Source organism: Mobula hypostoma, chromosome 1, assembly GCF_963921235.1.
Source record: "Mobula hypostoma chromosome 1, sMobHyp1.1, whole genome shotgun sequence".
NCBI lineage: Eukaryota > Metazoa > Chordata > Chondrichthyes > Myliobatiformes > Myliobatidae > Mobula > Mobula hypostoma.
The window spans coordinates 185769743-185795582 of record NC_086097.1 but is presented as its reverse complement, the minus strand read 5'-3'; the positions used below and the strand labels follow the sequence as shown (position 1 = coordinate 185795582).

At 42.9% G+C, this 25840-nt stretch overlaps 1 protein-coding gene across 4 annotated transcripts in view; it reads right to left on the bottom strand.

The window, feature by feature from the left end:
- Window positions 1-25840, bottom strand: part of gra (granulito) — a 128109-nt gene that overhangs the window by 29047 nt on the left and 73222 nt on the right. For 3 of the 4 annotated variants that reach the window (XM_063041222.1, XM_063041239.1, XM_063041232.1), the window contains exon 7: window positions 9113-9461. The exons of the other annotated variant lie outside the window; for it this stretch is intronic. In XM_063041222.1, the coding sequence (XP_062897292.1) occupies window positions 9216-9461 (246 nt within the window). In that variant the 3' untranslated portion in view covers window positions 9113-9215. Of the gene's footprint in view, window positions 1-9112; window positions 9462-25840 lie in introns of those variants that run through there. 4 annotated transcript variants of the gene reach the window in all.

Here is a 25840-nt window from a genome sequence, read left to right as displayed (position 1 = left end):
AGATGTATAAAGACCCTCAAACAGTAGTAAGAATATGATCTACAAGTTACAATGGGAGATAGAAAATGGATGTCAAAAGGGCAATGTTACAACAGTCAAGGGGGATTTCAATATGCAGGTAGCTTGAGAAAATCAGGTTGGTGTAGGATTCCAAGAGGGGGTACTTCTAGAATGCCTACAAGATGGCTTTTTAGAGTAGCTCATGGTTGAGCCCACTAGGGGATCAGAAATTCTGGATTGGGTGGTGTGCAATGAACCAGAATTAATGAGAGAGTTTGAGGTAAAAGAAACCTTAGGAGCAAGTGATCATAATATTATCAAATTCACCGTGAAATTTGATAAGGAGAAGTTAAAGTCATATGTATCAGTATTATAGTGGAGTAAATGGAATTACAGAGGCATGAGAGAGGAATAGGCCAGAACTGATTGGAAGAGAATACTGGCAGGGATGATGGCAGGGCAGCAATAGCTGGATTTCTGGAAGCAATTTGGAAAGCACAAGCTATATATGTCCCATACAGGAAGAAGTATTCTAAAGGTAAGATGACATAACCATGGCTAACAAGGGAAGTTAAAGCCAAAGAGAGGGCATATAATAGAGCAAAAGTTAGTGGAAAGTTAGAGGATTGGGAAGCTTTTAAACACTGACAGCAGTCAACTAAAAAAGTCATCAAGAAGTAAAGATGGAGTATAGAAGTAAGCTAGCCAATAATTTTAAAGAGATACCAAAAGTTTCTTCTGATACATAAAGTGTAAAAGGGAGGTGATAGTGAATATCAGACCACTGGACAACAGTGCTGGAGAGGTAGTAATGAAGAACAAGGAAATGGTGGATGAACTGAGTAAGTATTTTGCATCAGTCTTCTCTGTGGAAGACATTAGCAGTATGGTGGAAGTTCCAGGTGTCAGGGGTCATGAAGTGTGTGAAGTTACCATTACTAGAGAGAAAGTTCTTCAGAAACTGAAAGGTCTGAAAGTAGATAAGTCACCTGGATCAGATGCTGTACAACCCAGAGTTCTGAAGGAGATGGCTGAAGAGACTGTGAAGGCATTATTAGGGATCTTTCAAGAATCACTAGACTCTGGAATGGTTCCGGAAGACTGGAACATTGCAAATGTCACTCCATTCTTCAAGGGAGAGAGGTAGAAGAAAGGAAATCATAGGCTAATTAGTCAGACTCAGTGGTTGGGAAGTTGTTGGAGTTGATTGTAAAGGATGTGGTTTCGGGGTACTTGGAGGCACATGATAAAATAGGTCGTAGTCAGTATGGTTTCCCCAAGGGTAAATCTTGCCTGACAAATCTGTTGGAATTCTTTGAAGAAACAGCAAGCAGAATAGACAAAGTAGAGTCACTGAATATTGTGTAGTTGGATTTTCAGAAGGCCTTTGAGGTGATGCCACTCATGAGGCTGCTTAACAACGTACGAGCTAATGGTATTTTACAGGAAATATTCTAGCAGGAATACAGCAGTGGCTGATTGGCAGACAGCAAAGAGTGGGAATAAAGGGAGCCTTTTCTGGTTGGCTACAGGTGACTAGTGGTGTTCCACAGGGGTCTGTGTTGGGACCGATACTTTTTATGTTTTACGTCAATGATTTGGATGATGGAATTGATGGTTTTGTTGTAAAATTTACAGATGACATGAAGGTAAGTGGAGGGGCAGGTAGTTTTGAGAAAACAGAGGCTACAGAAGGACTTAGATAGATTTGGAGAAAGGGCCAATTGGTAGATGGAATACAGTGTCAGGAAATGTATGATCATGCACTTTGGTAGAGGAAATGAAAGGGTTGGCTATTTTCTAAATGGAGAGAAAATACAAAAATCTGAGGTGCAAAGAGATTTGGGAGTTCTTGTGCAGGATTCCCTAAAGGTTATTTGCAAGTTGAGTCTGTGGTGAGGAAGGCAATTGCGGTGTTAGCATTAATTTCAAGAGGACTAGAATATAAAAGCAAGGATATAATTTTGAGACTTTATGAAGCACTGCTGGAGCCTCACCTGGAGTATTGTAAGCGGTTTTGGGCCCCTTATCTTAGAAAGGAGGTGCTGAAATTGGAGAGGGTTCAAAGGAGGTTCACGAAAAAGATTCCAGGATTAAACACCTTGTCATATGAAGTGCATTTGATGACCCAGTGCCTGTATTCACTGGAATTCAGAAGAGTGAGCCATGACCTAATTTAAACCTATTGAATGGTGAAGGACCTTGATAGAGTGGATGTGGAGAGGATGTTGCAGTGGTTGCGTCTCTGGCACCGAGACTGGACCCTCAGCTCAGAAAGGAAGGAGGGAAAAGAGGACAGCAGTAGTGATAGGGGATTCGATAGTTAGGGGGACAGATAAGAGGTTCTGTGGGAGAGATCAAGAATCCCGGATGGTCTGTTGCCTCCCTGGTGCCAGGTTCCGCGATATCTCGGATCACGTTCTCGTTATTCTCAGGAGAGAGGGTGAGCAGCCATATGTTGTGGTCCACGTGGAGAGCAATGACATAGATAGGAGTAGGGATGAGGTCCTGAAGAAGGAATATAGGGAGTTAGGAAAGAAGTTAAAAAGCAGGACCTCAAGGGTGGTAATCTCGGGATTACTGCCTGTGCCACGAGACAGAGGGTAGGAACAGGAAGTTATGGCAGATGAATGCGTGGCTGAAGAGTTGGTGCAGGGAGCAGGGGTTCAGATTTCTGGATCATTGGGATCTCATCTGGGGAAGGTCTGACCTGTACAAAAAGGACGGGCTGCACCTGAACTGGAAAGGGACCAATATCCTGGCGGGCAGGTTTGCTAGAGCTGTTCAGGAGGGTTTAAACTAGTTTGGCAGGGGGGTGGAAATCAGAATGTGAGTGCAGAGATTAGGGTAGAAGGACAAGGGCATGATGCTATATGTTCTGAGTTGGTGAGGAAGGACAGGCAGGGGACAAAACATAAATATAGCCAGTTAGAGGGGTTGAAGTGTGTCTATTTCAACGCTAGGAGTATTAGGAATAAAGGCGATGAACTCAGAGCATGGATCAGTACGTGGAACTACGATGTCGTGGCTGTTACTGAAACTTGGCTGGAGGAAGGGCAGGATTGGCTGACGCAGGTACCGGGATTTAGGCGTTTGAAAAGGAATAGGATGGAAGGTAGGAAAGGTGGGGAGTAGCATTACTGGTCAGGGATAGTATCACGGCTATAGAAAGGGAGGATGCTGCAGAGGGAGTGTCCACTGAGTTGGTGTGGGTGGAAGTCAGAAATAGGAAGGGATCAATCACTGTGCTGGGAGTAGTCTATAGGCCCCCAATTAGCCCTTGGGACACCGAGGAGCAGATAAGCAAGCAGATTTTAGAATGGTGCAGGAAATACAGGGTTATAGTTATGGGTGATTTCAACTTCCCTCACATTGACTGGCACCTCCTGACTATAAGGGGAATAGAAGGGGCTTAATTTGTCAGGTGTGTTCAAGAAGGATTCCTGACACAGTATGTGGACCGGCCAATGACAGGAGAGGCCATACTGGATCTAGTTCTTGGTAATGAACCTGGTCAGATGGCAGACCTCTTCGTGGGGGAGCATTTTGGTGAGAGTGACCACAACTTCCTTAGCTTCAGCATAGCTATGGAAAAGGATAAAAACAGACAAAATGGGAAAGTGCTTAACTGGGGAAGGGCTAACTATGAAGGGATGAGGCAGGAACTAGCAAGAGTAAATTGGAAACAGATGTTCAAGGGTGAAAGCACAGAAGTAATGTGGAGGAAGTTTGGGGACCACTTGTGCTGGGTTCAGGATAGGTTTGTCCCACTGAGACATGGAAAAAATGGTAGGAAAAGAGAACCGTGGCTGACGAAACACGTGAGGCAACTTGTCAAGAGGAAGAAGGAAGCTTATGTCAGATATAAGAAGCAGGAAACGGGGGGGCTGATGAGAAATATAGGGTAGCCAGGAAGGAGCTTAAGAAAGGACTTAGGAGAGCTCAAAGAAGGCATGAGAAGGCCTTAACATGTAGGATTCAGGAGAACCCCAAGGCGTTCTATGCGTATGTGAAGAACAGAAGGATGACAAGAATGAAGGTGGGGCTGCTAAAGGATAAAGAAGGCAACATGTGCCTGGAGACGGAGGAGGTTGGGGAGGTCCTAAATGAATACTTTGCTTTAGTATTCACAAGTGAAAAGGACCTTGATCAGGGTGAGGTCGAAATAGAACAGGCCTGTGTGCTGGACAATGTGGAGATTAAGGATGAAGAAGTGTTGGATCTTCTTAAAAACATCAAGATTGATAAGTCCCCAGGGCCGGATGTGATATACCCCAGGTTGCTGTGGGAAGTGAGAGAAGAGATCGCTGGAGCAATAGCTATGATCTTTGAATCCTCTTTTGCTGCAGGGGAGGTGCCGAAGGATTGGAGAATGGCAAATGTAGTTCCCTTGTTTAAAAAATGTAATAGGGAGAATCCTGGGAACTATAGACCAGTGAGTCTTATGTCGGTGGTCTGCAGACTATTGGAAAGGATTCTTAAGGATAGGATCTACGAGCATTTGGAGAAGTACGGTCTACTCAAGGATAGTCAACATGGCTTTGTGAAGGGAAGGTCGTGTCTCACGAGCCTAATTGAGTTTTTTGAAGAGGTAACAAAAGAAATTGATGAAGGTAGGCTGGTAGATGTGACCTACATGGATTTTAGCAAGGCATTTGACAAGGTCCCCCATGAGAGACTCATCCAGAAAGTCATGAGGCATGGGATCAGTGGAACCTTGGCTGTTTGGATAAAAAATTGGCTACAGGAAGAAAGAAGAGGGTAGTAGTGGAAGGAAAGTATTCTGCCTGGAGGGCGGTGACTAGTAGAGTGCCGCAAGGATCTGTCCTGGGACCCCTGCTCTTTGTGATTTTTATAAATGACCTGGATGAAGAGGCGGAAGGGTGGGTGAGTAAGTTTATGGATGACACGAAGATCGGAGGAGTTGTGGATGGAGCTGTAGGTTGCTGAAGGTTACAAGAGGATACAGTCAGGATGCAGAGTTGGGCAGAAAAGTGGCAGATGGCGTTCAATCTGGATAAGTGTGAGGTGATGCATTTTGGAAGGACAAACCAGAAGGCTGAGTACAGGGTTAATGGTTGGTTACCTAAGAGTGTGGATGAACAGAAGGACCTTGGGGTTCAAATCCACACTTCCCTCAGGTTGATGCACAGGTTGATAGAATAGTTAAGAAGGCCTATGGGGCTAGGCTTCATTAATAGGGGGATTGAGTTCAAGAGTAGAGAGGTCATGTTGCAACTCTACAAATCTCTGGTGAGACCACACTTAGAGTATTGTGTTCAGTTCTGGTCACCTCTTTATAGGAAGGATGTGGAAGCTATGGAGAGGGTGCAGAGGAGATTTACCAAGATGTTGCCTGGATTGGAAAACAAGTCTTATGAGGCAAGGTTAACAGAGCTGGGACTTTTCTCAGCTCAGCTCAGTAGAAGGATGAGAGGGGACTTGATAGATGTCTACAAGATCATGAGAGGCATAGATAGGGTGGATAGCCAGTACCTGTTTCCCAGGGCATGAATAGCAAACACCAGAGGGCATATGTACAAAATTAAGGGAGGGAAGTTTAGGGGAGACATCAGGGGTAAGTTTTTTACACAGAGGGTTGTGAGTACCTGGAATGACTTGCCAGAGATGGGGGTGGAGGCTAAAACATAAGGGGTGTTTAAAAGCCTCTTGGACAAGCACATGGATGAAAGAAACATAGAGGGTTATGGGGTAGTGTGGGTTTAGTACTTTTTTTTAAAGGAATATACGGGTCGGCACAACATCGAGGGCCGAAGGGCCTGTACTGTGCTATAGTATTCTAGTGTCTAGATGTTTCCTGTGGTGCGAGTGTCTAAGATCAGAGGACACAGCCTTAGAGTAGAGGGGCATCCTACTGAACCGAGATGAGGAGGAATTTCTTTAGCCAGAGAGTGATGAATCTGTTGCCACAGGCAGCTGGGGAGGCCAAGACTTTATGTATATTTAAGGCAGAGATTGATGGATTCTTGATTAGTGAGGGCATGAAGGGAAATGGGGGTGGAAGGCAGAAGATTGCGGCAGAGAGGAAGAATTAGATCAGCCATAATGAAATGGTAGAGCAGACTCGATGGATCAAATGGCCACCTTCTGCTCCTATATCTTATTGTCTAATGGTCTAAGCTAACTTGGCAGGGGAATGGGAAACAGTGATAGGGCTGAGGGTGGAGCAGTCTGTATACAAGCAGAGCCAGTGTGTTGTGAGTCTGTCAGGAAGGACAGGCAGATGATACAGCAAAATTGCAGTCAGTGGAATGAATTGCCATGTACAGGGGGCCAAAATCAAAAAAGCGATTAATACAGGACTGAAGGTGTTATACTTGAATGCAAACGGTATAGGAAATAAGGTAGATTGTAGCGCAGTTCAAGATTGGTAAGTGTAATGTTGTGGGGATCAATGAGTCATGTTTGAAAGAGCTTAAAGGAGAGGGAGGTAGAGGGCGTGGCATGGCTCTGTTGGTAAAAAAAATGAAACCAAATCCTTAAAAAGAGGTGACATAGGACTAGAAGATGTAGATGAGGATCAGCGGGATCTTGGGGTCCGAGACCATAGGACACTCAAAGCTGCTATGCAGGTTGACTCTGTGGTTAAGAAGGCATACAGTGCATTGGTCTTCATCAATTGTGGGATTGAGCTTAAGAGCCGAGAGGTAATGTTGCAGCTATATAGGACCCTGGTCAGACCCCTCTTGGAGTACTGTGCTCTTTTCTGGTCGCCTCACTACAGGAAGGCCGTGGAAATCATAGAAAGGGTGCAGAGGAGATTTACAAGGATGTTGCCTGGATTGGGGAACATGCCTTATGAGTATAGAGTGAGTGAACTCAGCCTTTTCTCCTTGGAGGATGGAGGATGAGAGAAACTTCTGAAAAAATTTCTGATATTATTGCCTAGCTTACCTTCATATTTCACCTTTTCTCTTCTTATGGCTTTTTTAGTTACCTTCTGTTGGTTCTTAAAAGCTTCCCAGATCTCTAACATCGCACTAATTTCTGCTTATTATATACTCTCTTTTTTGCTTTTATGCTGTCTTTGACTCCCTTGTCAGCCCTGTTTGTGTCATCCTGCCTTTAGAATACCTCTTCTTTAGGACGTATCTAGCCTGCTCCTTCCAAATTGCTTCCAGAAACTCCAGCTCTGCTGTCAACCCTGCTAATCCCCTTCCAGTCAACTTTGGCCAGCTTCCCTCTCATGCCTCAGTAATTCCTTCTACTTCACTGTAAATCTGATACATCTGACTTTCATTTCTCCCTCTCATATTGCAGGGTGAATTCTATCTTAATATGATCACTGCTCCTGAGGGTTCCTTTACCTTAAGCTCCCTAATCAAATCTTGTTCATTGCACAACACCCAATCCAGAATTGCCTTTCCCCTAATGGGCTCAACCACAAACTGCATTCTACAAATTCTCTCTCAGGATCCAACACCAACTAGATTTTCCCACTCTAACCGTATATTGATATCCCCATGACTATCATAACATCATCCTTTTGACCTGCATTTTTTTATCGCCCGATGTATTTTAATTGCGCACAACCTGGCTTTTGGAGGCCTGTAACGGTCTTTTCCCCCTTGCAGTTTCTTAAGTCTAATGACAATGATTCTAGAAACATAGAAACGTAGAAAACATACAGCACAATACAGGCTCTTCGGCCCACAAAGCTGTGCCGAACATGTCCTTACCTTAGAAATTACGTAGGATTACCCATAGCCCTCTATTTTTCTAAGCTCCATGTATCTATCCAGGAGTCTCTTAAAAGATCCTATCGTATCCACCTCCCCACCATCGCCGGCAGCCCATTCCACACACTCACCACTCTCTGCGTAAAAACATACCCCTGACATCTCCTCTGTACCTACTTTGAAGCACCTTAAAACTGTGCCCTCTTGTGCTAGCCATTTCAGCCCTGGGAAAAAGCCTCTGACTATCCACACGATCAATGCCTCTCATCATCTTGTACACCTCTATCAGGTCACCTCTCATCCTTCGTTGCTCCAAGTCTTATAGTCTTATGGTCTTGTATGATATTCAGATGATGATGAGGAAGTTGACAAGAGTTTCATCTGTAAATTTTTAATGTTGTTTGAGTTGTCCCTAGCCACAGAGTCGCGTAGAGAGAGTAGAGCAGTGAGCTAAGTACGCATCCTTGAGGGACGCTTGTGCTGATTGTCAGCGAGGAGGAGATAGCATTACCAATCTGCACTAACTGCAATGTTCCAATGAGGAAGTCAAGAATCCAGTTACAGACAGAAATGCAGAAGCTCAGATTTTGAAACCTGTTGATTAGTACTGAGGGGATGATGGTGTTGAACAGTGAGCTATAATCAATAAACAGCAAGCTAACATAAGTGTTACTGTTGTCCAAAGTGCAGAACCAGTAAGATTGCATCTGTGTAACCTATTGCAGTGGTAGGAAAATTGCAGCGTGTCCAGGTACTTGCTTAGGCAGGAGTTAATTCTAGACATGACCAACCTCTCAAAGTATAGTGGATGTGAGTGCTACTGGTCCATTGTCATTCAGGCAGTTCACCCTGCTCTTCTTGGACACTGGTATGATTTTCACTCTTTTGAAGCAGGTGGGAACTTCCAAATGCAGCAGTGAGAATTTGAAGATGTCCTTGAACACTCCAGCTAGTTGGTTGGCACAGGATTTCAGTACCCTGCTAGGTACACCATCAAGACCTGATCTCTTGCAAATGTCCGTTCTTCTTGAAAGATGTTCTGATGTTGGGCTTTGAGACAGATATCACAATGTAACTAGCTGCTTCAAGGATTCACAAGGGTATAGTTTTATTCTCCCTTTCAAAGCATGCATAAAAGGTGTTCGGCTCATTAGAGAGTGAAGCATCGGAGACATTTATGATGTTAGGTTTCACCTTACAGGAAGTAATGGCCTGCAAACCCTGCCATAGCTGACATGCATCTGATTTCATCTCTAACTTCACTCAAAATTGCTCATTTTGCTTTTAATATAGTCTTCCATAGTTCGTACCTGGACTTCTTGTAGAGTTCTGGATCACTAGTCTCGAATGCTGCAGACCTAGCTCTCAGCAGACTATGAATCTCCTGATTCATGCATGGCTTCTGGTTTGGGTATGTCCGATATTCTCAAAGGTACATGCTCATCCACATAGGTCTTGATGAAGTTTGTGACAACTGTGGCATATTCATTCAGATCCGAAGATGAATCCACTGATTCAAAGCAGTCCTGTAAATGGTCCTCCACCTCTCTTGGACCACATCTTCTCAGTCCTCACTACTGGTGCTGCAGTCCTCAACCTCTGCCTTTTTGCTAGGAATAGAAGTACAGCCAGATGATTGGACTTGTGAAAGTGTGGGAGTGAAATGGCACAGTAAGCATTTTTGGTGGTGTAACAGTGTGTTGGCTCGCCTGGTTCTAGTATTTGGTCAGAGACTTCTTCAAGCTGGCTTGGTTGAAATCCCTGCAAGTAACAGAAAGGCATCAGGATGTACTATCTCATGATTGCTGATTACATTGTTCAGCTTCTCCAGTGCCAGCCTGACATTGGCCAGGAGTGGTATCTACACCGCAATCAGAATAGATTCCTCAGCAGACAGAATGGATGACACTTTGATACCAGATGTTCTAGGTCAGGGGAGCAGGAATGAGACAGGACCATCATCTCCATGCCCTACAGTGAGTTAATGATGAAGCAAACACTGCTGCCTCTGTCTTTACCTTGTGTGTTGTCCAGTCCATGCACTGGAAGGTGAAGTTCTCAGGCTGAAGCGCTGAGTGTTGGGGTGAGCCATGTCTCTGCAATAATGAAGACAGTCACAAAATCTCCTACCTTCACAAAATGCTGGAGAAATTCAACAAGTCAGGCAGCATTTATGAAGAGGAATAAACAGTCGACATTTCAGACTGAGACCCTTCATCAGGACCTGAACCTCTCTGTAGATACTGCTTGACCTGCTGAGTTCATCCAGCATTTTGGGTATGTTGCTCTGGATTTTCCAGCATCTGCAGAATCTCTTGTGTTTATAACTTCTCCCTTTGTTGTTTCTTATGGCTTTCCAATTTTGCACACCTATTTACACCCTCTTGCATCCTGATTTCCACTGATGCTCCACGGACATCATGTTTTGTACTTTCTGTTGTCTCATTAAAGTTACATTATTGTTTTTTTTTCTATCTGAATGATCTTCAAAGCTTTCATGCATGTGTCAGTCTGTCTTTCTGCTCTTTGAAGATGACATCAGCCATTCCCTATCTGTTATGACACCCCAGTTGGAATGACAGAGCTTCTGACCTGCTGTCATATTGCAATACAATTCTTCTTAACACATTCAACCTGATCTGTGCTTGATTCAAACTATTCAACAATTCTGTAAACAAAAGTCTTGAAGACAGGATTCTTCTCCAGATTTATTTTCTACAGTGTAATATCTGGCTTAATTGCTGTTATTTTACTACGGCATCTGCAGCTGGATGTTTTAATTTCTCATCTTCTACAATTAGGCTTAGTTTACTATAATCTACCTGGATTAGATTAGATTAGATTATGAGGACATGCAGTCCTCTTTTATTGTCATTTAGTAGTGCATGCATTAAGAAATGATGCAATGTTTCTCCAGAATGATATCACAGAAACACAAGACAAACCGACTGAAAACTGACAAAAACCATATAATTATAACATATAGTTACTACAGTGCAAAGCAATACCGTAATTTGATGAAGAACAAACCATGGGCACGATAAAAGGTCTCAATATCTCTTGAAAGTCCCATCATCTCACACAGACGGTAGAAGGAAGAGAAACTCTGTTCCTGCCATAAACCTCCAGCGTCGCAAACTTGCCGATGCAGCACTCTGGAAGCACCGGACCACAGCCAACTCTTGAGTCCGTCCGAAAACTCCAAGCCTCCGACCAGCCCTCCAACACCTAGCACCATTTCTGCCAAGCACTTCAACCCCGGCAACAGACAATAGGCAAAGCCGAGGATTTGGGGCCTTCCCCTCCGGAGATTCTCGATCGCACAGTAGCAGCGGCAGCGAAGCGGACATTTCAGAAGTTTCTCCAGGTGTTCCTCTGTGCTTCTCACGACTGTCTCCATCAAATCAGGATTGTGCACAGCCCCTAGTTAACACATACGATATCATTTGGAACGGCCGCGCACACTGCATCGCGCTGCCATCTTCTGTGAGACTGGAGGGTTATATATAATTCACTGGTCCAACATTAAGAAAGTCCTTTCCCCAAGACATCTCATTCTGGTTTATTTCTTGAGTGAATTGTTACTTCGTAGGTTTGTTTATTTGGTTTCATGGTACCTTCCACAGGCATTTCCGTAATCAATATCTTCTGTGCAATTTGCTATCATGGCCCAATACCCTCTTCCTTTTGACTTGTGAATAAATATACATAAACCCAACTCTTGCTGACACCCAGGCAGTCAGCTCCATGAATCTATAATTTTGTAGAATGCTCTCAGTATTGTATTTATGTTTTCTGGGGTACTATTTTAATTACCTTTACTAATTGTAACTTTCTGCAGGGATTAACAACCTTGTGGCAGCTGTAGCACTGGACATTCTCAATGTAGATGAATCCCAATGCATACATAGCAAGCCTTCCTGGCACTTGGCTCACATAGCAATAGTTTTCCACCGATATTAGTTGCAACATTCACATGACATGGCTGTGAAGACTGTGCTGCCAGGTCCTTCTCTGGGCTCTCCACATCCAACTGATCTAGTCGTTTCAACATTTGGTAAGTTTCAATGAGATCCCCACACATTCCTCTAAATTCCATTGAGTACAGGCCCATAGCTGCCAAATGCTCCTCATATACTAACCCCTTTAGTCCCAGAATCATCCTTGTGAACCTCCTCTGGATTCTCTCCAATGACAATACATCCTTTCAGAGAAAAGGGGCCCATCTTAAAGAGTGGTGTGACATGCCAGAATTAAGTGATTCTTGAAAGGTCATGACCAATGTATCCGTTATTGCATCAGCAACCTCTTTTAGGATCATAGGATGTAGTCCATCTGATTCAGGTGACTTATCCATCTTAAGACCTTTGAGTTTGCGTGACACTTTTTCCTTTGTATTAGCAATGCCACTCACTCCTGCTCCCTGATATTCACAGACCTCTGCCATACAGTTAGTCTCTTCCACAGTAAAGACTGCAACAAATTACCTACTAAGTTCGTCTGCCAGTTCTTTGTCCCCCATTACTACCTCACCAGCATCATTTTCCAGTGGTTTAAGATCAACTCTCACCTCCCTTTTACTCTTTATGTAACTGAAAAAACTTTTAGTTTCCTGCTTTATATTATCAGCTAGATTGTCCTCATGTTTCATCTTTTGCCTTCTTACAGTTTTTTTAGTTGCCTTTTGTTGGATTTTAAAAGCATCCCAATCATCCAACTTCCCATTCACTTTTGCTACCTTATATGTCCTTTCTTTGACTTTTATGCAATCCTTAACTTCCCTTCTCAGCCAAGGTTGCCTAGCCTTGCCATTTGAGAACTTCTTTAGTGGGACATATCTATCTTGCATTTTTCTATTCCCAGAAACTCCAGCCACCTCTGGGCTGTCATCATCCCCGGCAATATCCTCCTCCAAACCACCTGGGCAAGCTCTTTTCTTGTGCCTCTATAATTCCCTTTATTCCATTAATACCGATGCATGTGACTTATGCTTCTCCTCCCAACTATGACCTTCTTTCAGCCACAACTCAGTGATGCCCACAACGTCATACCAACCAATCTCTAATTGTACCATGAGTTCCTTCACCTTATTCCTAATGCTACGTGCATTTAAATACAGTGCCTTCAATCCTGCATTCTTCTACCTTATGAATTTTGTCTCTGTGGTACAACTTAACTCTTTGCTCTGTCTGCAGTTGTACCCAATCATTAACTTGTCCTTCGCTACATTCATATTACATCATCTACTTGTAAACCTGCTGGCTCATCTCCAGAAGAGGTCGCAATGATCAAGAAAATTCAATCCCTGCCCCTTGCTCCAATTCTTCAGCCACGCATTTATCTACCACCTCATTTTATTCCTATCCTCACTGTCGCCATACCAAGCTATGATGCATCTGGATAGGATGTTTTCTATGATGCAGGAATTAAAAACAGGTGAGCATCAAAGTGGACATACCAAATCTCTTTAGCCTTCTAAGGAATTAGAGGTACAGTTGTGCTTTCTTGGATATGATGTCTATATGATTGGATTAGCATAGGCTATTCATGATTTTCACTCATAGGAACCTGAAGCTTTCAACCCTCTCAACCTCCCCACTACTAATATAAACAGAAGCGTGTGCACAGCACCCATTCCTGAAGTCAATGACTTGCTCTTTTGTTTTGTTACATTTAAGGAAAGGTTGTTGCTGTGATGCCTTGCTACATAGCTCTATATCTCTTTCCTGTACTCCAGCTCATAATCATTTGAGGGCATCAAGTTTAGGAGTAGTTTAAGAATCTACACTTGGAGTATTGTGCACCCCATTATAAGAAAGACATTGTTAAACTTAAGAGGGTGCAGAAGAGACTTATGAGGATACTGCCTGGACTTGAGGAACTGAGTTATAGGAAGAGGTTGATCATATCGGATCTTGCGATCCTGGAATGCAGGAGAATGAAGGTGAGAGTGAATGACTTCACAGAAGGTTATAAAATCATGAGAGGAGGAGATAATGTAGACGGCAATAGTCTTTCCCCAGGGTTGGGGAGTCCAAAACTAGACTGCACAGATACAAGATAAGAGGGGAGAGACTGAAAAAGTGCTGAGAGATGTTTCTGGGCTGTATTGCTCGATGACTGTGACTATGACTAAACGGTTCCACTACACTCATTCTGGAAAGTTTATCCTTTTTCTAATCATAAACACAAAAGATTCTGTAGATGCTGGAAATCCAGAGCAACACTCATGAAGTGCTGGAGCAATTCAGCAGGTCAGGCAACATCTACTGAGAGGAATAAACAGTTGATGTTTCAGGCTGAGACCCTTCACTTAGGCAGGAAAAGAAGGGGGAAGAGGCCAGAAAAAGAGCTGAGGGGGAGGGGAAGGAGTACAAACTGGCAGGTGATAAGTGAAACCAGGTGAGGGGGAAGGTAGGTGGTGGGGAAGGGGAATCAAGTGCAGGGGAGGTGCTAAGGTGGTGCTAGCTGGTGCTATAGCCCCCGCAGAAATTGCAATAGCACCAGCGTAGCACCACCAAGAAATTAACTGAAATTTCACATACAAATTACAACTGCTTTGCTTTCTCTGTATAGTTTTGAATACAGCTTGCTTCTCCAGTTGATCTAGTGAAACAGCGCCCCCAATTACCATAGCACTCACGCAGCAATAAAGTTATAAACTCTGTCAGATCCACTCTACGCTTCTGCTTATTCATTCACTGTCAATGTCTTGCTGTTGCTGTCCTCAGATCAGTTAAGCTGATCTAAGATCACTTAAGGTGGTGACGTCACTCACTCTCACTCACGCGAGAGATTGATAGTACACATCCAAGCGCAGATCCATGGTCTCGCGAGACTAATGGATGCCACACACACACACATTGTGCTTTTACAAGCTAGCGTGGGCCTGGCACGTGCATTATTTTGGCCGGTGTGAGAAAACGATATCATCCAAAGGAATCAGTGGTGTCTCAGCCTGAGCATGTCTTAATTGAAAGTGACATGCAGAAAGAAGTAAGTGGGGATGAAGACTACAGCAGTTCATCGAAGTAGTGTGAGGATGAAGTAGAGGAACAAGATATGGAGCAGGATTTGGAAGAGAATGTGGATGAAGCTGCTCTTAGTGCTAGTGGGAATACTGTTAGCGATGTTAACCAGCAGCCTGAGGAAGGACCACGTCGGCCAGCATTGAAAAAGTACCTTTCGCAACAGTTTGGCAATCAGCAAAGGAGTTTTATTCATAGCTGGTTTGACGGACTGGAATATTCGATCACAAAAGATACTATGTTCTGCTTTGCATGCAGGCATTTCCTGTGTGGACAACATGGGTTCCATTCTGAGTCTACCTTCACTGTCACCAGTTACTGCAACTGGCGGAAAGCTACAACAGCTTTCAAAACCCACCATGTAAGTGCAGCTCATAAGTTTGCTATGGAGGCATGGGCCAAATTCAGATTGAGAAAACAAGACGGTTCAAGATTGGGAAATATGCTTGACAAAGGACATGCAAATTGCCCAAGAAAATCGTGAGTATATGAGAGCTGTGGTTGAGACTCTAGCAAGGACAGACAGTGAATAACACAGTGGAATTTCTAGCTCCAATGAGACCCTACCGCAATGCATTTATAGATTTATACAAACTAATCTGCATATCACTGACTCTACCTGTGACATCTGCCTCATGCAAACGTAGTTTCTCTTGCCTCAGATGCCTCAAAAACTACCTAAGGAATAGCAGCGGTGATGCTCGGAACAGCAACTTGGCCCTGTTGGCCATCAACAGCCGGAGGACCAAAGCACTTGACATCCAGAAAATCATTGATGCTTTCACCACCAATCACAACAACAGACGGATTGTGCTTCTCTGAAAACATCAATGGTGAGTGCAGTTGATTTTTTAAAAAAATTTGGGCCAAGAATAATGCTGATTTTTATTATTATTTTGTGGTGGATACCCCATAGTCCTTATGTTTCCTGAAAATCCTAAACTATTACACTTACTGCTATTAAGCCTACTGGTTTTGCTTAGACCTCCAAGCGGTGATTCTGTTGATCTTTGTTTTAAATTCAGTAGCCGAATTAATTGAGGAATTGCATGGTCAGAGTACGATTTGTCCAACTCCTGGTAAAGCCTTGCATCTGTTGTTTGCCTTATTTGACTTTAATAACGGTGTATCTTTTGGCAATGTCTGTCTAGGTAATGCGAATAGCAGTGGACATTGTGGGTTAGTGTGTTTTTCAGTTGAAAAGCACGCATTTGACACTGATTGCGGGATTGGTGCGTGATTCACGTTGCGCGCTGTGGGTCGGATGCTCCGTTAGGTTTGTTTGTTTATGCTCTGTGTAGCCCAGGTTGTCTCCGATGCTGTTGACACTGTAACAGTTCACTTCTATATTATATTTATAACTTGCTGCTGCTTGTGAATCAACAGAGGCGTTTATAGTAGGCACATAACGCTTGAAATTGACTTTTGAACGCCACGCGTCTGGCCTTGTGAATATATATTACCATAAGGTATATCCCTCAGCACCATCACTGAATAATTCAGCCCCACTGTAGCACCAGCAAGAAAATAGCTCTGGTGCCGCCACTGATCAAGTGAGAAGCTGGGAGGTGATAGGTAGAAAAGGAAAAGGGCTGAAGGAAAGGAATCTAATAGGAGAGGAAAGTGGACCATGGGAGAAAGGGAAGGGAGGCAACAGAGGATGGTGATGGGCTTGTAAGGAGATGATAAGGGGTAAGGGGGAGCCAGAATGGGGAATGGAAATGGAGGGAAGATGGGGGGATGGAAGAAATGACCGGAAGTTAGAGAATTCAACATTCATGGCATCGTTATCTGTAATTTGTAGTAATGCACTGCATTTTGTGTCTCTTTGGCCTGATCACCTGAAGACTTCCTCTTCTTCTGTATGGTTATGTTGCTCTGTTTTGTACTCACCCTCGGGATTTTGACAATCTTGTTCTTCCTTAAGAACATTTGCACTTGTTTCATATGACTGAACTCATTGGTACTGCTTATATTCAGTGATGTATCTGTCAAATCCACTGCCTGTCGTCATCACTGCTGTATCCCCAGAATTCCTACTTTTCAATTGCAGTACAGTACCTTCACACTTGGTCACTCTGCTGGTACTCCCTTAATAAGGAACATTCTATCATACTGTCCCCCACCTTAAAGCAGGAAATACAGAAGCCTGAAGTCCCACACCACCAGGTTCAAGAGTAGCTACTTCTCTTCAACTATTCAATTCCTGAACCAATTTACACGATCCCTTTCCTGTATAATGTTGAATATTTCATGTTGTTAACGTGTTTTCCTTGTGAAAGTTGTCTTTCTAATGCTATGTGCCTGTGGTGTTGCTTCAAGTATATTTTTCATTGCACTTGTGCATATCACAAACTCGACTAATGTAGTGTCAGTTCATTCTTTAGTATAGCTACTTACTGATCAAATTATACAGGTAGAGCTAGAACTATTGACCAAATATCCTTTATTAAAGTCAGTAGGCTTGCAACCAATGATAATATGTCAAATGTCATATCATTTGGTACTGTTGTGTATTTAATATTTCAGCAATATTTAAGTAATCTTGTATATATATCGGTTGATTAAGCATTCTTGTTTGTTGAAATAATTTATTATGGTTTATATGTGTAAATACATAATCACACTACCACATGATACATGTGTACCTCGCTTAAAAGTGAACTTAATAGTAGACTCATATTTCGTACTCCCATGTCTTCCTTTGAATTCGTTTAATGGTTTGAAGTTACAAAACGTAACAGGTACATATACTATGATTCTTAGGGTACATTAACACACACACACACACACACACACACACACACTTTCTCAGATGCTTTGCCTAGAAACAGGAAACAGACATAATCAAATTCATTCCATCAATCTCATAACCTCCTATCTCACTTTAACCCTACAAGTTACTGTCAGATGTGCATCAATTTCCCTTTCATTATTTTGTCTTCACAAACACTAGGGGTAATTTACCAGAGCTAATTAGTCTAATAGCATATCTTTTGGGATGTGGATAGAACCAGACTGCTTAGGAGAAATCAGAAACAAGAGAAAATCTGCAGATGCTGGAAATTCAAGCAATACAAACACAATGTTGGAGAAACTCAGCAGGTCAGGCAGCATCTATGGAAAAGAGTACAGTCGATGTTTCAGGCTGTCTCAGCTCAAAACATCGACTGTACTTTTTCCATAGGTGCTGCCTGACCTGCAGAGTTCCTCCCCCTTTGTGTGTGTAGGTGTTACTTAGCGGAAGTCTATGCTGTTTTGAATTAGAGACTAAATTGTCATTTTTCTTGTAGTTTTACTTTGTTTGTGCTTGCTTATGTTTGTATAATCATCTGTTTGTCTGTGAATGTTCAGCGGATTTTTAGTAATTTGTAGTATAGCTGGTTCTTTGTCTATAAGTCTGTGTCACATCAGCATAAACCAAACTCTTTAATAAGTTGTTCTTATCAAAATAATATTTTTATCTCTTCAGTTTGAGCTAATTTTCTGTATAAAGTAGACCATGCAGCAAGGTTGTTTGTCTTATTTTGATCTCTCCTCACTTACGGTAGAATAAGTTGGTAAATGTTATTGCTTTGTTGTGAACATCTAAAAAGAAATGGCTGTAAATTACAATATTTACGCCTTATTCTTGACTTCCAAAGAATGTTCTGGACAATATCATCTCCAGATCCAACAACTAGCATATTCAGCAGGACAGCTTTGAAGATTTAAAGACTGGGGAGAATCACAGATGAAAGGGAAAGTTTTAGTGTGCACATTTAACAGGAGGAAAGACCTTCCTCCTTTCCTAATCACCAGAGAAGCACCCTAGTTCTTACTTCATATACTATTTAAAGGAAGTCAAAGAGTGAATGGATACTCTATTCTTCCTCCTTTTAGTGAAGTTACATGTTACTTTTTGGTTGTGCATAGTCTATTAATTTGACAATTCATCTAATCAGCTGTGTATAGTTTATTTAAATTTCAACTGTGGATAGTATATTTATTAAATTTTGATGCAGTGTAACTTTGTTGGTTGTGCATGATCTATTTGAATTTTGGATGTAATCTAGTGATATAGGTTAAGGGAGCTCTGGGGCAGGTAATTCATTGCTCTACAAGTACACTATGGCTAAATTAGAGAAGAAACTTACTACAGAAAAAAGGGTAACTGAACATCCAGTTCTTATACAGTATGTGAACAGATGACCAAGGGCTTGAGTTCTTTGCTAAACAAAGTTTTCCAAATAGACAAGATTAATGAGGAAATCAGAATGAAATATGCAATCAATGCCAAGTCTAATAGAAGCTGGCTACTAGTTGATAAGAATCAGAGAATGCCTGAGAGACAGGGAAAAATTGGATGGATGCTAACACTTCGCACATTTTTTTTTAGAGAGAATGTGTCCTTCAGTTACAAGACCAGCATGATGAGAACTGTTAAAAAGTATAAAGGTCGGACATGTACGTATGCTAAATGAACTAATGAAAAAGGAAAAAGAGAATTGTGACAAATTATGAAATCAGTATGACAGAAACAGTATAAAAAATCTAAGGAGTAAATCTGTGTATGAACTGAGCAAGTGAGAAAACAATAGCACAAGTGTAATTTAATTGAAGTGAACTGTATACAGCTCAGGAAGAAATTGAGGTGGTATCAAAGTGCACAGCAGGGACCTCAGAAGGGTGGTCCTGTCCTTGGTACCTTCCTTGGGACACACCCCCTACATGGGAAAATAATCCAAAGAAGCACCTCTATCTGAATTTAGATGAATTGCAGAATGGACATGGCATGGATTAAAAAGTGACCTCTAGTGATTCAAGTGATGACAACAGTGTTTAGAAAATGACACCAAGGCCTTGATTTGTTCTAATAAAGATCAAGCAAGTGAAGCTGCATAGGAATGATGATAGATCCTATGAAAGGACAACTGCTTGCTCACCAACCAGCTGAATCTGACAAAAAGAGTTGATAAAACTTGGACTGAACTTCTACGTGTTAAGAATATATACCACCTCCATCCATTTGGTGGTGTCCAAATTCTAGCCACGGTGTTATTTCCTTGTCAAGTCAAACAGTTAAGGTGGTTGGAATGCCACAAAGCTGTGGTTAAATAAACAGACACAACACTAACAGATTGGAGAAAAATAGTTGATTGTAACAAAAAGTATTCTGAGGACATCTCTGACTATGAGGAACGTATCAGAACAGTGTGGTTGAACTACTCAGGATTTCCAACATTAAGTGAAGATAGTATAGAGGGATCTGATTATAGTCCACTGAAGTCAACCTTTATGGATGGTCTGAAACTAAATGTTGCAAGAATGGTCAGGTTGGAATGGACTTGACATTTCATACAACCAGATAGTGAGAATCACTGAAGTGAAACAAGTTATTGAGATTCAGTTAAGAGCCTTACAGTCAGGATAACCCATTGACCAATAGGAAAATCAAGACCAAGCTCCCAAAGCAGCATGTCACTACTGTGGTGAAATGGGACACAGAGCTAGAAAACAAGGTTGTCAATATTGACAGGTTCAGCTACAAGGTCCAACCATCTGCTCTACAAATGTTGGAAGACCCTGACCTGATAACACAAATTCAGCAAATAATTGCTGAACAACAAAGGCAACCTTTGCATATGATCAATATAGTCTCAAAGTAAAAAAAATCTGACTCCTTCCCGGTAGCCCTTACTTGCCCTGATAGAGCAAAACACAGACAGTGTATATGTAAACTACTGATTAGAAATGAATGTGCTGAATTGTCATTAGACACCAAAACTATTGACTAAAAATACCATGTGCCACTGACCAATATTCACAGATGTATATATGGTGCCAGAGGACTGAAAATTAGTGTAACCAAAACCAGACAGGTTGAAGTGCAGCTTGGTCCTCACTTACAGAAAATATAATTCTAGGTGAGAGATATCTCACAACCTCTTCTTAGAATGGATGACTTGTTGACTCTTAACTCCACCCCTGGTTTGTGAAGGGTAAGGTCATCCGGAACCTCATGTAGATGGTGAAATCTGAACTAACAAATCACCCAATATACATGAAGATGGCGGCGCAACGCAGCTCGCAACGGCCACTCTGGTGGTGATGCCTGTTATCTGTCAAGTAGGGTGCCGTGCACAATCCTGATTTGATGGAGACAGACGTGAGAGCACAGAGGAACATCTGGTGAAACTTCTGAAATGCCTGCTTCACTGCCGCTGCTACTATGTGATCCAAAATCTCCAGATGGGAAGGCCCCGAGTCCTCAGCTTTGTCTGTTGCTCGGCGGCCAGAGTAGGGTCAAAGTGCTTGGCAGAGGATGGTGCTCAGTGCTCGGTGCCAGAGGGCTGGTTGGAGGCTCGAAGTTTTCGGACGGACTCAGAGTCCGCTGCAGTCGGGTGCTTCCAATGGTGCTGCATTGGCAAGTTTGCAGCGCTTGGAGGTTCATGGCAGTTTCTCCCTTCTACCGTCTGCTTGAGATGATGGGGCTATCAGGACTTTGAGACTTTTTTTTACCGTGCCCATGGTCTGTTCTTTATCAAATTACGCTATTGTTTTGCACTGTTGTAACTATATGTTATAATTATGTGGTTTTGTCAGTTTCAGTCTTGGTTCGTCCTGTGTTTCTTGTGATATCATTCTGGAGGAACATTGTATCATTTTTTAATGCATGCATTTCTAAATGACAATAAATGAGGACTGAGTGCCCTCATAATCTAATCTAATCTAATCTAATATGCTTCAAAGGCTAAAATGAATGTGGCCTACTGGAAATGGACAAGTTTACTAGAAAGGTGCTCTCATGTACTAAGCAGAGTCCCATAAACACCACAGAATGTGCAGATGCTGAAAATCCAGAGCAACACACACAAAAATGCTAGAGGAAATTAGCAGGTCAGGAAGCATCTATGGGAGTGAATAAACAGTCAATATTTTGAGCCAAGACCCTTCTTCAGGATGCCTCTAAGTGGAACATCTATGGAAGGTATTTTACCTATTGACAGCCAAATGAAGGTACGAGGGATTTTTGTCAAAACTCAGTGTGTCCCACAGACCTGTTAGGCCTGTTAAGAAAGTGAATGGCATATGGGGACTGACAGTGGATTATAGGGTTACTATTCAATGTATTGACAAGTTAACCCCTTTAGTGAGCTACTCATCAAACATTTCAATGCACTGAAGCTATCCAACAAGTGACTTACAGTTATTGATATGGTAAATGGATTCTAGTCTGAATCCCTGGAGCCTGAATGTCAAGCAACATACGTAAAAGTTGCTGGTGAACGCAGCAGGCCAGGCAGCATCTCTAGGAACAGGTACAGTCGACGTTTCGGGCCGAGACCCTTCGTCAGGACTAACTGAAAGAAGAGCTAGTAAGAGATTTGAAAGTGGGAGGGGGAGGGGGAGATCCGAAATGATAGGAGAAGACAGGAGGGAGGTCGGATCTCCCCCTCCCCCTCCCACTTTCAAATCTCTTACTAGCTCTTCTTTCAGTTAGTCCTGACGAAGGGTCTCGGCCCGAAATGTCAACTGTACCTCTTCCTAGAGATGCTGCCTGGCCTGCTGCGTTCACCAGCAACTTTTATGTGTGTTGCTTGAAATTCCAGCATCTGCAGATTTCCTAGAGCTTGAATGTCAAACGTGGTTGGCTTTCACAGTCAATGCACAACAATAACAAGGCTTGCACAAAGTTTCCCCAACAACCCAACTGTCTACACATGGATCTGATGCAACATCTGAAGGACATACCAACATTGATTTACATAGTATGTGTATGATGTCCTGCTTGCACCCAACACTACAGATCAGCATGAATGCAAGGTATTTTCCTTACTCTATTATTTACCTTCCAAAGGTCACAAAACAAGTTTGGACAAGGCGCAATTACAACAAGAAGTAATTTACTTGGAATAAAAAAAATTCCCAAGGTAAGACAGATATCACCAAGAATTGTTTACCAAATCAGAAAAACCTTCTGCAACAGTCCAGCAACTCCTGGGTTTGTTTGACTACAGCAGCTCCATTAAGACTCTCTGACAGAGGTAAACCATTCACCCTAATGTCAATGAGAAACGTAGCTGCATGGTAGCAGTCTTGACTCAAGAAAATGAACACTAACAGCACTCTGTTGGCTATTAATCTGCCAAATTGGTTAATATTTCACTGAGATTGGGGCCTTATTTGTGATCAGTACAAGCTATCTATTCAGCAGTCATGGCTGCTTTCAGTATTGTGTTTGATCAAATTTTGAATGTTTGATGTCCTCACTCAGTACACATCTTACTGACAATGAACAGGGCCTCTCAAGTAACAGCTGCTCAATGGTCCAACTGGTCCACTGTTCTTGGAAGCATCTAACATTATCATCCAGCAAGCAAATCTACTGAATCCAACTACACTGTTGGACTGGACATGGAGGACTATGATAGCCATAACTGAACAGTGATAATAATGTGCCATGAACATGGAAGCCACCACAAAGAAATGGCTCTATTGAACCCAGATTTGATTCTGTTCACAGAAGGTTCCTTGCTAGTGGAAAGACAGGTTAAAATAGCTCGATGGGCTATTGTTTCTGAAACTTTAAGTGCTAGCATTAAGAAGTATGGTTCTAGGTACTACTGCATAACAGGCTGAACAAAAAATAATAATTGAGGCCTATAAGATGGCAGTAGGAAAATCAGATAACATCTAAACAAATTCCTGATATGCTTTTGGTGCTCTTCATGATTTTGGAAATTTATGAATGCAACGGGGATTTGTTATGGCTGTAGGAAAACCAATCAAGAATAACTAGCTAGCACAATATACAATTGCCTCCAGAGTGGCTGTATTGAAATGTAAAAGCCACTCCAAAATTGACACAGTTGAAAGTTCTGGAAATGCATTTACAGGCAGTAAAAAGGGCAGCACAGGGCGGACATTAATTAGCTTGTTTATTTCGGCTTTTTTCTTAAAGGTGTGCCGGGTGCGTTCCGACTACCGCTGCACCACTGCATTCTTCGCGGTAATGTATCGGTCCATGGCCTGGAGGTTGGGGACCACTGCCTTACAGAAAGTAAAAACAACACTAGTTGCAATGCTTCTCCAAAATCATACGGCGATGTATCAGATTTAGTTAACTGAATTCATAAAGCAGCAGCTAAGATACACCAATCAGATGAGTAGGATTCAAAGTTGCTGGTGAACGCAACAGGCCAGGCAGCATCTCTAGGAAGAGGTACAGTCAACGTTTCGGGCCGAGACCCTTCGTCAGGACTAACTGAAGGAAGAGCTAGTAAGAGATTTGAAAGTGGGAGGGGGAGGGGGAGGGGGAGATCCAAAATGATAGGAGAAGACAGGAGCGGGAAGGATGGAGCCAAGAGCTGGACAGGTGATTGGCAAAAGGGATATGAGAGGATCATGGGACATCCCCTCCTCGCATTGCAAAAATGCCATCTCCTTCTCGCAATTCCTCCGTCTCCTCCGTATCTACTCTCAGGATGAGGCTTTTCATTCCAGGACAAGGGAGATGTCCTCCTTTTTTAAAGAAAGGGGCTTCCCTTCCTCCGCCATCAACTCCGCTCTCAAACGCATCTCCCCCATTTCACGCACATCTGCTGTCACTCCATCCTCCCGTCACCCCGCTAGGAACAGGGTTCCCCTGGTCCTCACCTACCACCTCACCAGCCTCCAGGTCCAACATATTATTCTCCATAACTTCCGCCACCTCCAACGGGATCCCACCACTAAGCACATCTTTCCCTCCCCCCCGCCCCGCTTTCCGCAGGGATCGCTCCCTACGCGACTCCCTTGTCCATTCTTCCACCCCATCCCCCCCCCACTGATCTCCCTCCTGGCACTTATCCTTGTAAGCGGAACAAATGCTACACATGCCCCTACACTTCCTCCCTTACCACCATTCAAGGCCCCAGACAGTCCTTCCAGGTGAGGCAACACTTCACCTGTGAGTCGGCTGGGGTGATATACTGCGTCTGGTGCTCCCGATGTGGCCTTCTATATATTGGCGAGACCCGACGCAGACTGGGAGATCGCTTTGCTGAACACCTATGCTCTGTCCGCCAGAGAAAGCAGGATCTCTCAGTGGCCACACATTTTAATTCCACATCCCATTCCCATTCTGATATGTCCGTCCACGGCCTCCTCTACTGTAAAGATGAAGCCACACTCAGGTTGGAGGAACAACACCTTATATTCCACTGGGTAGCCTCCAACCTGATGGCATGAACACTGACTTCTCTAACTTCCGCTAATGCCCCACCTCCCCCTCGTACCCCATCCGTTATTTATTTATATACACACATTCTCTCTCTCTCTCTCCCTTTTTCTCCCTCTGTCCCTCTGACTATACCCCTTGCCCATCCTCTGGGTTTATTTTTCCCCCCCTCCCCCTTTTCCTTCTCCCCGGGCCTCCTGTCCCATGATCCTCTCATATCCCTTTTGCCAATCACCTGTCCAGCTCTTGGCTCCATCCCTCCCCTTCCTGTCTTCTATCATTTTGGATCTTCCTCTCCCCTTCTTACTTTCAAGTCTCTTACTAGCTCTTCCTTCAGTTAGTCCTGACGAAGGGTCTCGGCTCAAAACGTCAACTGTACCTCTTCCTAGAGATGCTGCCTGGCCTGTTGCATTCACCAGCAACTTTGATGTGTGTTGCTTGAATTTCCAGCATCTGCAGAATTCCTCGTGTTTACGTTTTTAGATGAGTAGGATTTCTTTGATTGGATCAAATCAGCCCTTGGGAGCCAGAACTTCTTGATATTACAAATTATATTTGCTCTGGTGTACCTTATCATAGTATGTATCTTAATTGCTTGTATAAGGGCCATCATCAATGAAGCTGTTCAAAACTCACATGAGTGTCCCTATCTCGAAGGACAATCCACATGGCTTTGATATAGCTGCATGTTTTTATTCCTCGGGGTTGATAAAACTTTATACTCGACACTGCTACTGCAAGTTTTTCTAACCTTAATTTTCGGATGAAATAATTCAAAATGGTGACTTAGAGCAAAAGGGAGAAATGTTGGTAAGAGTCCAAATTGTTATTCTTCTTATAGTTTAACTTTTTTATTCCTGTTTATACGTTTCTATAATCATCTGTTTGTCTGTAAGTGTTCAAAGGATTTT